Raw genomic sequence first — 15,981 nt, 5'->3', positions numbered from 1 at the left:
ACCCTGAAGAATTTTTAAAATTTGTAAGTTTAATTAGATAGAAACATTGTTTTCATTCACTAGTGTGAGGAAGCTTGACTGAAAAACCTAAACTATGTGGTTTCATGATGATCTGGACATTCATTCCCTCTGACTCACGGACCATCGGTAATTGAACATTTCACATCAAATCAGAGTAAAAATGCATTATTTCCACATGCTTATAAGTAGTGAGATGACAGACCCAGTTTCAGTGATAAGATGCTGGGAAAGGGAATGTAAAGCATGCAAGCATGCACAAAATACTTGATAGTTCTGAACACTTGTTAAAACTACACCGTTTCATACATCTCAGAATAAGCTGTTTACTAGGTAGTTTGATGTGCTTATATTGGGATACAAGGTTAAAAGAAAACATACCAGTTGAGTGCAACATCAAGATTACATAAGCATAGCTTAATTTTTTTAATATAAAAAGCTTAATAAAGAATTGCAGTCAATTTTTAAAAAAGAAAACATAAACGAACTTTGCTTATAAATATAAGAACTAATAAGTCACAAGACATGGCTAATAGCCTTTTAGAGGCTGCTTCTTTCAAAATACAGTATATCAATTGCTTAAGAACATGCAGGATTCTTAAAAAATGCTGGAATACAGCAACTAAGGAACTGCTTTTCGAAGAGCTTGTAAAAATACCTTTTAATCTGAAAGCTTTGCTAAGCACATCAGTCACCTAAACATCAAAAGAACTGGTCACCAGTCAGCATGTCTTCAAAAACAAAGCCAGTGTTTGGGGCTACTGTTTCAGAGTAAACCTAGAGAAGGAGGACTTAGAATAAAAGGACCGCTTACCTTACTTAGCTAGTTACTTATTTCAATTTTCCTTAAATTCAGCACACATCCCTAGCTTTTATAAATGCCATAGTTTTAATGAAACCTTCATTCTTGCCTACTTATGTTCCTACTTTGGTTTTGCACTGGTGGGTCGTTACATTCAGTGACCTAAACTAAGGATTTTTTGATTCATACTAGAGCAAAGAATGTCAAAAGTACACCTCCAAGATCACTACTACAATGAATACATTTAACACTAAACTATCACAAAGGTAGCAGACATAATCTGACAGCTGATCACACCAAAACAATACAGAGAAAGTCCAATTTTGAGACTTTATGACTCAGTTTATCGCTGTATAAGATTAGAAAAGCAGGTCACATTCGCACACAATATTTTATATTGGCTGTTTAGTTGTCAAGCACGTATTTTACAAAGTCCACAAAGAACACTTATTTTTGGAGGAGTGCTGAGCACTTTTAAGGATAGGATTGTAGTTCAGAACTTTCTTGATGAACTGAACAAAGCTCTACACTTAGAAAGAATAAAACGCAGAGAGAGAAAATGAGAAATCACAATGTAGGCAGCAACATTTGCAGGAAAAGATTTAGGAGTTTATTGTAGAGTTCTTGTAAAATACTGAGATGCTTCTACAATAAAGAAAAGCTGCATACGCTTAGAGGATTTCTGCATGAAGACAAGGGAAGCAATTATGATACTCCAAAGGATTACTGTATCCAAATTCTATATGATTTTATGCTGAGGGTCCTGACTGACTACTGTATACAATTCTGGGGAATGTAAATAAGACTACAGTCAATTTAGCTGCAGAAATGCAAAATTGAAATAATACAGCCTACAATGAAAATATGAAAATTTCAATAAGGAACAGAGAGTGTGTGGAATTGGAAAGAGAATAAGGGAAACTTCAGAATAAATGTCTCATAATAAATCACGAGAATTCCTACTTTTGGAATATAATCTGGTAAGAGAACAATTTAACCACTATTTATGAAGACTCAATTTAGACAAAAGAGATCTGTGAAGTTTTACTTAATTTTTCTATAAAATATAATCTATTGAAGTGTTTCAACAGGCCACTTAGATTATTTTTTTGTTGTTGTTGTATGTATCTTCAGAACAGATTCAGAAAACATTCACCAAAAATTTTCTTGGAAAATTTTTTTCTTCCTCAGAGAACAAGGAAGATAGATGAGGTTCGGCACTAAATTTCGATTATTCCACATTATTTACCAGACTAAGTCTATTACATTGCATACCTATGTTGATTAAAATGGCCTGTACAGACACTGGTCTATAGTCAATCAGTGCTTGATTGTTGCCCTTGAGTATGATTTGCCTTCAAACAATTTGCAGACTTTTACTAAACGTTACAAAAGAGAAGGATCAGCAGTCTGCACAGCGGCTGGGAATGGCTTGTGTAAAGAGGCCAGTGGGACATGATATCTGAAGCTTTCAGTGCTGCACTGCACCCCTGAGTTGTTCAATTACCACTGGCATACGTAAGAGACCTATTATTATATCCCCAAACTTCTATGACTGAATTTGGCATCTTTAATTCCCCAACCACATTTAATTTAGCTATTTAACATATGCTTGCATGTTTGTGGGAGACAGTGTGATTTCTTTATTGTGAAGCCAAATTGTGCCCTGGGTGTGTTACAAGGACGAAGAAAAAAAGTTTGGCTGCATTAAATAGACAAACAGTAAAATCAGATTTAAAAGTCTCTGTTTCCCTCTGAGAAAACTGGTTTAGAATGGTGGAGTCCAAATGACACTTCTCTGAAGGTCTCTTACTCCATAGCAAGCATAAAGTTAACTAAAAAAAGTACAGAAAAAATACCTGTCCAACCAAGAATTTTAACAGCTGTACTATTTATAGGATCAAGACCCTGAAACTTAATGATTAATGAAGATTGACCGTACCTGCTGACTTGCAGAGTCAGACAAGAGTAAATGAGCCATGAGGAGGTTGTAAAAGGCAGAGCAAAGCCCCTGCAGGGCAAACTCAACAGCAGCTGCTTACTGCACATTCATCCCTTGCAATGGGGTGCAGCACTCAACCTGCTGAAAACTATGTTTTTCCAGCCTGAGCGTACTATTTCGTATCAGTCACCAAGATGTTAGTCCTCATTTAACACCTTGCTGCCCTAGCACATGCCCCTCTACAGTACTTTGAGGCATTACACCTGTTGATCAGGCTTGGTAGCTGTGAAAAACAGAAGCCACAGCCCCAATTGGATCTTGACCCGATTGCAGTGTGGATTCAGGTTTTCCCCATGAAAGACATTGCAACCCATACTACACGATTTGAAAGTGGCACTCACAGGCTTGAAATATGATGTTTTACAATCTCTGAGGCATGGAGGGAAAGCATATGTCTTATTTGATCAACTTTCATTTCTTTCTATCCTGGCTGTACTGCAAAGTCTTGCATTACATGAAGCACTTTGCTTCATACAGTGCATTCACATGCTTTGTTTTGACTGTTATTTAACAGTATATATGTCTCCTTATGGAAGCAAAGGCTTATGCTAGTAGTCCAGAAGTAGCATTTTAGTGTCTTGCCACTATTAAGGAATTGTCACTGAGTTCTGTTCCACTAGGTAATTCATTGAATAACATAAACTCCATCTGAGCACAGGCAATACGTAACTATGAGTGGCATGCAAGTTGTTGTACACGCAAGTTTTTTCTTACTCTGCACAGCTGTTTAGACACCATTAGGATGTTCACATTATAATAATAAAACAGTGCAAACCCTTGAACTAACCATCTTTTTCCCCTCTCTAGTTACTAGTGCCTAGCCATGATACAAAAGACATCAATATTTCTCATTGTAAGCATTTGCTGGATACTTAAATAAGAATCTTAAATCTATATCAACACAGGCAGAACTGGCAAGCACTATCTGAATGAACTTTAATTGTGCTAATGAGGGATGAGCACAATGAGTACTGTTTGTGCCACAGAAATACAAATTTAGCTATGCATAAAATTTGAAACTTTAATCTGACAATTAGAGTACAGATTTCAGACTGCAATCCATACAATAAAGCTAATTAATCAATCTTCCTTCCACTGAGATCCATTGGGTTGTTTTTTTTTATCTATATAGTTTCCATTTGCACCCCACTCTGCTGACTTCAAACTTCCTCTCTACCTCAGTAAAGCTTAGTGAGCTCACTGCATTCTCAGTTAGACATATACCTGGCCGTAACGGCAAAACTCAGACTTCCTTCCCATTACCCACAGCTATAGTGACATTAACTACTGAGATACAGAAATGAATGCTGACAAGTTTATTTTAAAATAGATGAAGCACCATCATTTCTACTTCTTAACAGTAGCTGATGCTAGCTTATTCTTAAAAAAAAAAAAAACACACCACCACAACTGTCCATATTAAACAGATTTCTTTCAAAAAACTTTAGAAAATCATTTCATTTTAAGGAAGACATGAGTCACTCCAACATCAAATAAGTCACTTATTCTTACAAATAACGTGAAAAGTTTTCTTACAAAATGTGTGAAATGCAGAAAGAGGCCTCTAGGCAAACTACGTAGGAAAACAGGGCAAATAGGTATTGAGTTTGTGCATCACGCTTGCTATATACAAAGAACAGAAGATGCTTCAGGAAAAGATGGTAGGATTACGTTTGTTTCCGTCTCCTTGTAGATGACCAAAACAAGAACTTTTGAGTATTTCCCTTGAAAAAAATATATAAATGCTGTTCTGAAGCAAGTGAAATCATCTCTAAATCATTATTAAAATTAGCATCAATATTATTACCCATCCTGTAAATTATAATCTGTATGATTCAACAATATTTCTAAGTTTGCAAAGTCAAAGAGCAAACAATACCTCATTTGAGAATCAACGAACAACAGACCTACGTAATTTCTACCTACTTTCATAAATCTGATGTGTATTCTCAACTTCCAGAACTCCTTTTCTGCAATGTGATCTTCAAATAGCTGGAAATATGATTTTGTGAATCACCATTCTGGATTCTGATCCTTTAAGTAACGATAAACATTTCAGCCCACTGAATGTGTTTGTTAAGCAAAGTACTACTAAGCATCAATAAAACAGCAGAATGTAATTTATGACTGATAAAACAGTCGTTGCAGCTGTGGCAAACACTTTCCAGAGTCATAATCTACATCTGAATGGACAAAACTATCTAGGTAAAGAAATAAAAAAAGCAAAATGTGAAAAAAACTATTTTTATATTCACTTTGAATAACAAATTCAGGTGTCCTAGGCTCTAGTCCAAGTAATTGATGCTCATGTTTAACTTTATGAACACGTGAAAACAAGCTGAAGTCAAGGTACAAAAGCCTCGACCTCTTGAAGAGGTTGCATGGAATACAAAATATGCTATGTTGTTCTCATGTCAGCATCCACAATGCTTACACTTAAGCATAGTCTGCATTATGTGTGCATATAAAATGTCCCATTGAGCCAAGCATAGATTAAGAAATATTCCTAGAGGTACAGGTCAGGGAAGGCTCTCTCACCTGAAAAGTTCCTGCATGGTCTTCTTCTTTGTCACCTTCTTTTCCTTCCTTGAGAGCGATCAATGTGAACCCTCGAAAGTAAGCAGGAGTGGCAGCAGAAAGCGTCACTAAGATATAATGAAAAGAGAAATAATGAAAACATAATATTAATTGTGAAATCAGCCACTTGCTTATCATTTTACAGTTCAACTTGAAAGGTGTGTGTTTTAAGTTGGTATTAACAAAAACCAGAGCACTAACAACATACAGCAGAGCCAACCAGAACACCAGAACTGTTCAGTCCAAGTTTCTGCATAAACTGGAAAACACTGGCATGATGTGATGTGAAATATCTCAGCTCAGCTCCTCCACACACACACACACAATTTTTTGGCATATCTTTTGGGTTGCTTTTGTTTGTTTTTAAAGGAGATTGCTAATCTGCACAGATCCACAGCAGGATTATTTTGATGATGCTTTGGGGTTGGGGACACGTGTTTGGGTTCAGCTTTTGTTCTGCTCTGAGCATAGACAGAAATCTAGGCATTTTAGTACATGGAAGGTTTCTTTAACAATAAAGCAAGATGACCATATTGCCTGCCTCAGCTCCGCTACACTCAATGTAGTACTCCAGCTGGTGGAGACCATCGCTCTGAAACTATCCTTCTTCTCCCTCAACCTCAGGCAGAACAGGACACAAAGTTAAATTCATGGCTAAAGGTGACCTCTAAAGATTGTGCTGCCAGCTCTGATCGTCAAAGCATCCTAGACATCAGCAAAACACCCTTCGTCACCCACCAGCCCTGACCAGGAAGGCATCGTTGGATCCACCAGCAAAGAACAAATAACGTATTGCAGAATAACCTGATTTTACCATGCTCAGTATCAAGATCACATCCCTCATTTTCTGCAAGTGCAAAATACTTTTGTATGATTTTTCTATTTACCATCATCAGTAGCTAAGCACCACCCAGCAACACTTGATTTCCACCAGCTATGGCTCTTTCGAACACTATCAGAAAGATGGAATGATGCAGAGCTTTGAGACATGACTTTTGAGGGAGGTTTAAAATAGCTGAACCCTTTTCAACACCTTATAGGAATCCTTTTCTGTAATAGAGGTAAATTTAATTAAAGGAAAAATAATTTTTATTGAAAAAGAGACAGAAAACTGTTAAGTAGCTTTTACTTTAAGCATAATACTGTTAAGTAGCTTTTACTTTAGGCATAATGCAGTCAGCACTGCTTGTAATACACCATTGTCACACTCTCAAACCCTGACTGGCACAATAAAAACTGAAGACCACGCAGAGTTTTCCTGAGCAAACTGCACCTATCAATGCTGCTTCATGGAGAGTGTTCACAAGAGACTCCATCTTACCCATACAGGCCATGAAGGGTTGCATCACATTACTAAAAATTACAGATGGCCCTTAAAAGATACGGATTTCAAAATATGCCCAGAGTTAATTTGGAACATAGGGAGAGGCCTTTGATCTAGAAATTCAGTAGTGGAAAACCACAAAATAAGATATTTGAAGACTTCTAGCATTATGCAGCCATATTTGGGTCTAAAACCTGTGGTGTTTGTGCAAATACATAACTTTTATGACTGTACGTGAAAAAAGAGGATGGGAGAGATACACAAAAACTTTAAAATTGGAAGTTCCATGTTTAGACCTAGATACCTGCAAACACCGGTGCAAATCTAGAGCAGGGGTTGGCATAATAGCAAGTCCCCCAAGTTTTAAGATTTCCCATGCTCTTCATTCCATGGAACTTTACTGTGAAGCTAAACTTTATAATTTTGAGGGAGAAAAATGTTCACATTTTATATACAGGAACTGAGGAGTAGCATAATAAGGTTAAAATTTCTGGTTACAGTTTTAAGTATTGTTCCAATTCATTAACTCATTATCTGCCCAATAATTCGGATTATTAGTCCAATTTTGCAAGCTCTTGCAGCTCTATCTAAATGAAAATCCATAGCCAACCTCTCAGTTGCAGTAATTTAGAACAGCATGCTGCTGGACTCAACCAGGGTGAACACATTATATGAACGCTGATTCTTAGAAACTAACTGCCATAAAGTTTTTGCATGCAACAAATTTTTCCATATATTGTACTTAATTCAAAACTCTGAATCACTGAGCAAAAGGTTACACCAGATATACTTATACAAGCAAATGGAGAATTCAGCTGTGAATTGACTCAACAGTTTTCATCGTTTTCCTACAAATTTACAGATGAAAACAGTTTTCAAACTTATAAACAAACACCTACCTATAAAATAGAGAACATCTGAAATGCTAAAAAAGTCATCAGAGAAGGGGGGGTGGGGGGGGGGGGGTGGTGAAAAAGAAAAAATAAAGAGGATGGTAATTCCAAAGCCTGACTCATAGTTTTTGAATGCCTGGGGTTAGCAATACTCATGCTGTGGTTGCAGAGTCATTCTAACCCAGCACAAATCCATGCTTCCTCCAACAGGAGTGATCCTGGCCTCCCCCACCCTGCACTGCTCCTAGAGCAGCCGTATCCACACAGCTGTGCACTCAATTGAACAAGGGAACACATCCAGCTGAAAAGTAAAACAAAACAAACAAAAAAAATCCCAACCGGATAGTTCAGCTGGGTCCAGTCTCTGAGCAGCTGCACTGTGCAGCCCCAGGAGCACTTCTGCCCGTGGCAGGGACACCCCGATACAAGTGAGGGGCCGGGAGGGTGATGACCCACAGGAGCAGACCATGCTTGGGGGATTTCTGTGCCCATGCAACCTCAGCTCAAGGATACCAAGAGGAATGCGTGTTTGGTCACCCCTGAGCTAGGCCAGAACAAATACCTGAGCCGAAAAGCTGTCTGTCAGTTCCCTGAACTATCCAGTGTGCTACGGTAACACTGCAGTGCCAGGCTTTATTTGAAGCACTCCTAAATGCACAGCCCTGTGATGGCAATGGTTCTGCAGTCACTGGCTCTGGGCTGATGTGTGTCAGCATTGCACGGGCAGCACTGGGAAGCTGTGGGACTACATCTGGTTTTCACAAGAGAGCAGCTCCTCATTGCGTAATAAGAGTTGAGAGTTCTCTTCCTTGTGTTAAAACTCTGCCTTTTTAAAGAACAGCTGAGTATCGCGCACAATGCCTTCACATTAATTAATGCTCACTGAACAATATGAATTTCTTGTAAAGATCACTTACGTCTCAGTGCAAGCCTCAAAGTTAGGGATTTTACTTTAAAAGGAAGATTATGTATCAACAGTCACTTTTGCCTGTTTCCATCCCCTCCAGCAAATCTGTGATTACCTCACAAGTCGCACTTTGGCACACACCACCAGCACACTCCTCCTTCCCCAGTATACCCAGCTAAAGGTGGGGTGATCAAAGCAATTGCTTCTTTGGTTTCAGGCAGGAAATCTGACTTTCCTCATCCTACACTACAGCACATCCTGTGTTGTACACTGCACAAGTACCAACAAATACACTTTTAATATCTACTTTTTTCCATAAAGTGTGAAGCATAAGAATCGCTAAAATACTTACAGAATGAGGGTTGGTTTCTGAAGTATAGAAAAGAGTGTTTGCATGTTGGGGGAAAGAAAGAAATGGAAAGCAAAAGATTCAACATTCCTTAGAGAACAAGTCCCCAAACCAATGCAATGGAGTGTGTAATATTAAATGAGCTTTTCCTTGAAAACTGAGAATGTAAACAGACCTACAAGTAGAAGTTCCATTAAAAATGGAAAAAGCATCCACACAGAAGGTTAATCTATGGACTATACTAATCAAATCTTCATTTTCTTCATGAGAATAACAATGTCATGATGTTATGGAGGCAACTGTGTCCATTAGCATGTGAAATGGACATACTATTGCTTTTTTAAAGCAATTCCATTTATATTTTTAATAGGATGAAACTTACCTCGTTAATACAATCATTAATCTAACTGTAAAGATCAATAAAGCTAGGCTGAGTACTTTCAAGGATCATTACCCCATAACACCACCTAAACGTAAGGCTCATTTGTGCCCTTTGAATGCAATGGGAACTTTGACCTTCAGTGGAAGCAAGAGCAACTACATCAAGGTCTAAGTTAACCAGCAGGTAGGAGAGGACCTCAACCCCAGGATGGTGTGCCTACAGACCTGGTGCTACGGGAAGAGCTGCCCCACATGCATTTGGCTGCCTGCTCCGTAACAGGAGAGGCGACAATACCGCAGCCCGAACAACCAGGCAGATAAAGGCCACTTGCAGGCTACAGGATCGGAGCTCACAAATAAGATACTAGAAATCAGTCATGTCACCTGCCCCTGGGGCACCACAAAGCCCATAACCATAGTTGCTTTGTTAGACATGAGGGAGGAAAGGAGGATGGCTCCTCAGCCCTGCTGCTACCTCATTTTTAATTGTCTAAGACAGGAAAATGCATCCTTCCTTACTGCTGACAGTGTTTGCAGACTGGAGGAGGTCAATTCAAACACATTATTTGGTGCTCAGGGCCATTCTCCTCTATCACAGCTCCAGAGAGGTGGAAAACCAAGGCTTCCATACACACAAATTCACCCAGGATTTGCCCTTAGGGCAAACAGATCCCTGTCTGATACAAAGGTAACTTCAGGAAAGCCATAAAAATTTTCCCAAACACAAGGGGCAGCTGTGAACTGTGGTCTTCCAATTCCCACAAGGTTAGAGTGCTGCAATGTTTCCTCCAGGCATTGCAGCTTGAGGGTCTTATGTGGCCATCACATCAACCAATGATCAAGAGTCACAAACATAAATGGATGCCCCTATACCATCGATTTGGTAGAGTACAGCATTTGTATGGACAGTTAATTCCTGTGTTATCCACATGGCATAAATACTAGCTTATTCCAGGAGCCCAGCAGGGAATGTGCCAAGGATCCAGATTGCATTAAATCAAGCAGGGGCCATGGAAACAGGCACATTTGGCTCCAATGCAATGGAGGTTGTGCAGATCTTCTGTGGTGTTCTACATCTAGTAATTTACAGACAAAAACCCCTACAGACCTGTCATAATCATGCATTTATTTATCATTAGTTGGATTTTCTAGCCTTTGTATAAAACAGTAATAAAGTTCCAGTTGTACTGCAGAAATTCCCTTAAAAATGAGCTCTTGAAACTTTCTGTAATGCTGTTATTTTTAACTATTGCCATAGATAATGTATATGCTACAGCAACATTTGCTTATGTTCTTCCAACCATTCAGGACGCGTCCTTAAGGGACTATCTAGACAAGCTTACATGCCACCTGAATACTTCAGTCTTAAGTACCAAAAACCTGGGCACATATTTTGGTCTACCTTTTAACTTTTCACTGTTAGCTGTAATTTTCTCACTTCCAAGAAGTTACAATATACTAATTTGATTTTATTAATAGAATTCCTAATGCCGAGACCTAATATCTGCAGAAAATTAGTTCTGCTAATTCACCTGGGAGTTTCTTTCCCTCTACATTTCCATGCAAGAGAAACTTCTTTGACAGGTGACTGAAACATCCAATAATGCTTTAACAGAAGTAAATTCCAACACTTTAAGAACACTCACATTTGTCCCTCTCAAAGATCGTAGCACTTATCTTTATCCTGCTTAGTAGACGCATCAAACTGACATGCAACATGAAAGCTTTCAGACTCAAGGTACTAATCCTAATGTCTGGAACAGTTAAGCAATTTGTGGGAAACATTTTCCTCATATCACATTGAAATAAATCAATTATTGGGGAAAAAAAATAATCAAAAATCACGCAAAGTTACAGGCTGGTGCTCAAAGCTGGTTAATCACTGCTGTAGATGTATTTTTTCAACTTTTAAGAGAACATGACTATGCTATGTGAACACTTTTTGCTCCCTATCTATACCAAGATTCCTATGTTCATACAATGGGAAAACATTGCTCTTTACACTGAATCTAAGGAAGGTCAGAAGAAACACTCAGAAGGAACTCAAAATTTGTTTCCCAAAGTGATGTCTATAAAGTACATTAGTTACGGTACCCAAAAAGGTCTAAATTGTTTTCAAGTGCTTTTAAAATACAAAGTCAACAATATACTCCAAGAAGATTTGTTTTCAAAGGCATTATAAGGTGAGGCAGGAAAAGTGACCAAAAACTGTCTTTGTCTATTAATTAGAAAAATACACTGAAATGAGCTTTGGAAGTTAATTTCAAGGGTTGTATGTGAAATGCTCAGCGAAGAGCAAATGCCTCCATCTCTTATTTATAGTGGTCACCAGCACCACCTCTGCCTCTTTCCTGCTTGAACCATCTGTTCATTTCCCCAGAAAAAAATAGGGGGGGTGGGATAAACATAAGTGGAAAATGTGGGAAGTTGGCAGCGTGCTGCATCACTGTTTGCCCATATGCTAACTCATTATATTAGCATTCATATTTCAGGGCAAGAACAATTAGCTGCGAGTTTCCTCTCCTTCCTGCTGAATGTTAAAGCATCTCCTATTCACTCTGTTATATTTAAAGGGATAGGAAGAAATCCTATAGAAGTAGGTGAACGGGGGTAGAGTGTGTTTTGTATCACATCAACTTGTGATCTTGTGCTAGTGCTGAGCTGGTAGAGAGGCATCATAAAAGAAAGGAAATTCCTCTTAATACCGAGTTAGTGTTTGGGAGTAAAGTGATACTGTGAAATCCAACTCCCTCTCACTTGTCATGAAAGCATCCCCAATAAAGTAATGCGTGGGAGTATATTACCCTGCCTTAACCCACGCAGTCACACACACACACACACGCCAAAAGGGATACAGGAGATGACAGGCAGAGACACGTTCCAGTTTCAGAGACACTTGTCCTGACCATTATCGTTAGCATGGGATGCGTTAGGATGGCCAACTTACCCCGGTAACTGTTTCCAGGCTTGTAAAATTCTGGATCGCCCTCCACCCTGAGACTAAATTCATTGTACCCTTCCCTCCTGGTGCCTTGGGCTCGCAGGATCCGGCTGCAATATCCCTCGGATTTCGCGGCTTTCTCCAAGGTTTCGTCAGAAAAACCCTTCGCCACCAAGGGGAAAGTCAACGCCAGAAGCCGCAGGGCCAGCGGCTGCAGATGCGCTCCCATCCTCGGCGCTCCCCACAACTTTTTATGCTCGGGGCGGCGGCGGTGCCCGGGAGCCCGGCGGCGGTGCCCGGCGGCGAGCGGAGCGGAGCGGGGCCGGGCCGGGCAGGGGCGGGCAGCGCGGGCGGGCGGCCTCGGTCAGCCCCGGCCGGCGGCGGCCCCCAGCATGAGGCTGCCGGGTCGGAGGGACCGGCTCGGCGGCTGCCGGGGAGAGGGAGGGGAAACGCAGGGAGGGGGCGGGAGAGGAGGGAGGGGAGGAGGGAGGGAGGGAAGTCTGGTCTTGCCCAGCTCCCGAAGTGAAGTGCTGTTTTGTTTCAGAGCGGGTGATTAGCGGCTCGGCGGTGTTTACTTAGCCGAGCTGAATTCGCAGGGTTTGGCGGAGCGGAGCAGGGGGGACGCGGCTGTCTCCCAGCCATCCAGCGCAGCGGCGGGGAGGGCTGCTGCCGCTCGGGCTGAGCCCGCAGACCTGAAATTAATCACCCGCATTCCTGCCGAAGTCTATAGTTACTGTAGGGATAACAGGGCGCAAAGAATTTGCCGCGCCACCCCCACCCCACCCCCCATCTTTCTTCAAACCAGCACGCATAATAAACAATATCAACTAAATCAGCACAAACTGACCAAGACAACCTCTTGCTCTCCGCACACTTGACAAGCAAGGAGCATCGGCTGCAGCTTCTCGGGTACCACAGAGAGAGATGCGGAGAGGTGGATGTGCTGGAAACAGGAGATTCATTTCTACATCAGCCTGCAACTGTGCGTCTCAGCGATGGAGGCTACGTACGCGCACATGCGAGCACACCCTGCACACACGACAGCTGAGAGCACAGTTCACCTGAGCGAACACGGGAGGTCTGCTCCCACACTTGGAAAATTCCGAGCAGATACAAACAGGAGAAAGCAAGGAGAGCACAGGTCTAGTTATTTCACAGTTCTATAAAGCACGCTAAGGCACAATAACACTAAATGTCTTGTCTAAATCCACAAAAGAAGTTTACAGCAGTGGGAGAAAAAAGTGAACCCAGACCCACAAGCTCCCTAACTCCAGTTTTGATCCCTAAATGCTGCTCTTCTCTCTCTCCCTCCACTGCTTTGTAAGTGGAGGGAAAAGTTGGAAAGGTATGTCCTCGATCAGGACCTGAACACTTTCAAGATGCCAAGTGTGCAAGACGGCACAAATCCTTTCCAACCATTTTTTCTGGAGCAAGAATAGTAGATTGATGAATACAACTGCATTTAAGCACAGCTTCCAAGGAAATATGGGAAACAACCAGTGCCTTGAAACTCTTCTGTTACCTACCTAGGCATTTGCTAGTATCAGATTTGCAAATTTTTGGGTTCCAAACTTAGCTTTGGAAGTCATTTAGCAGTGTTGTGTGCCAAATAAAGGTGTTTCTTCAAGGTCTCTGTGAGGATGCTGAACGTTTTACTTTCTGGAATGTTCCTTGCCTTCCTTGCCAAGAGCTTTGCTACTGTAAACTTGTCTATATTTTGGTCTGTTACATGTTTGTAAAGAATGTAAACCATCACATCCTCAAAATATACGTTCAGTAAAGATAGCATTAACAGGTGGATGAGGTTTTTTGCAGACATGGAGTTATTGACAGTGTCCATCCATATGCTTGTGAAGAGGTTGCAGTCAAAGCTTTTATAACCACACTGAACAGTAGCATCCAATCCTTAAGTACATGCCTGCTCAGGCACCTGCAACAGTGGCCGTGGTACCATCTATGCTGCTTCTGCCAGACCACCTGGAGAGCGTGCCTGACTGTAGAGACTTCCACTGCTGAGAAAAGCGTTCAGCTATGCGAGTATAAATGGTCTTTCCAACACAAGTTGCTTTTTTTTATTCCTCTCCTGCTGAACGTGGCAGAAAGAGCAATCCTTAGCTTTCCAGTGTAATCTGCCGGGTCATCTGCCTCCACTCAATCCACATCGCTCACCTCCAACCTGCCAGCATGCAGGCAATAATATTGTCTGCTTTTGCTACTGAAGCTTTGAATTGGCTTGGATATTTACTTTCATGCTTCCGAAGACCCATGTTCATTAAATGACTACTTAATTCTGAGTTCAGCTTACTTAAAACTAAGTTCAGCTACATCATAGACTCTTGGGTATCGTTTGACCACTCACTATGTTCACCTCATTCATTTTATGAAAATAAGGTTCACTTTATCAAGGTTCTGAAGTCAAATATATCAGTGAAGCAAACCAATACTCAGCTGAAAGTGACAACTATAACCATACTGGTATAAGGTGGCTGTGAATTTGCCTCTTTCTCCATATCTGACTTCTAATTTCTTTTGCTGAGATTGATTGAAAAGCAATTACCTGACTGCAGCATTCATAGCAGGAATCGCACATGCACTTCTGCACAACCTTTCTTTGTTCTGAGCCAGAGTTCTGGGTTCTAACTCAATGCTCCTCCAAGGATTTAATTTTAAGTCATCTTCACAATTTTTTGGTTGGTACCAAACTAATTAAAAGTTAACCAATTCATCAGCATCTATTGACTCTTTAAACTTATAATAGATTCTATACCTCTTGCTTTTTTATCCTTGAATTAGCCTGGCCTCTTACTTCCAGTTTCTTTTTTGTTTAAAAGCTGAAGTGTTGGAAAGTTTCCTAAAAAGGTATAATACAGTGTGCCTTGTTAAAAGTGAATGCTTCAACTTAGCACTGATACAGATAAATTAACTTGCACTGCCTACAGCCGTGAAATGAATAATTTGTTGTAGAGACAGTTTAGAATATGGACAATGTCATTAAGCATGGGCATCCTCAGGGTTTTCTATTTGTTCTACTAATTAGTGTGTGTTTGCCTAAAGCATCAAGCATGATCTATCAGTCAAAGACTCATGCAGACTGATGAATCCAACCATCCATGGCAAATTTAACAGAGAAAGCTTCGTATCTTAAGGACTGCAGTGCTGCGTTTCTTTGTGTACTTTCTGGGATGAATAAAGTTGCTGTCCATGACTATTAGGCATAACAATCATTACTGGTGTAATATTGCATTTGATGGAGCTGTAATGGCTGGAGGAAAATCTCTTCCCTCCCACTCCCCCCCACCCCAAGTGGGCTTTCCTAACAAACAAAAGAATTTCACAAGATTTCTTTTCGGTTTTCCGATAAGGAGCTCATTTTAAAATGGCAGTTTAGAAGACTGCATTAAGTACTGCAGGATATCCTCATGCTCACTGGAAGATATTGTAGGTGGCATTTTAAAATTTTTCTTTCCTTCTGCTTCTATGAAGCTATTTGAAGTCTTGGGAATTATCTATAAGGTGACATGTGCAATGCAATGTTTGGCTATGCAACACCTGATTTTAAGGTCCCAGCCCACATAGTAAATCGGTGCCTCAAGTACGCGTCTAATCTGATTTACAAGATTATTAGACCCCTTAGAAGAGTCTGCTCACAGAGCAGAGGCCAACAAAACTAGCCAATAAGAAACATCAAGGTGCCGTGCCCAGAATCTCATGGTCATCAGGTGCTTGATAACTTTATTGGGCTATAGGATTCACCTTCCCAAACACAGGAGCTGGAAGCTTAAATCCA

At 40.5% G+C, this 15,981-nt stretch overlaps 1 protein-coding gene across 1 annotated transcript in view; it reads right to left on the bottom strand.

The window, feature by feature from the left end:
* SPON1 (spondin 1) overlaps window positions 1-12,633 on the bottom strand; it is a 200,011-nt gene extending 187,378 nt beyond the window's left edge. Inside the window, exons 1-2 of the mRNA XM_005442716.4 lie at window positions 12,201-12,633; window positions 5,361-5,467 (exon numbers count right to left, since the gene is read on the bottom strand). Coding sequence (XP_005442773.1) covers window positions 5,361-5,467; window positions 12,201-12,423 — 330 coding nt within the window. The 5' untranslated portion in view covers window positions 12,424-12,633. The remainder of the gene's footprint in view (window positions 1-5,360; window positions 5,468-12,200) is intronic.
* Window positions 12,634-15,981: the final 3,348 nt, after the last annotated feature.

Source organism: Falco cherrug, chromosome 10, assembly GCF_023634085.1.
Source record: "Falco cherrug isolate bFalChe1 chromosome 10, bFalChe1.pri, whole genome shotgun sequence".
Lineage (NCBI taxonomy): Eukaryota > Metazoa > Chordata > Aves > Falconiformes > Falconidae > Falco > Falco cherrug.
The sequence above is the reverse complement of the archived record's forward strand: the minus strand, read 5'-3'. Positions and strand labels throughout refer to the sequence as shown.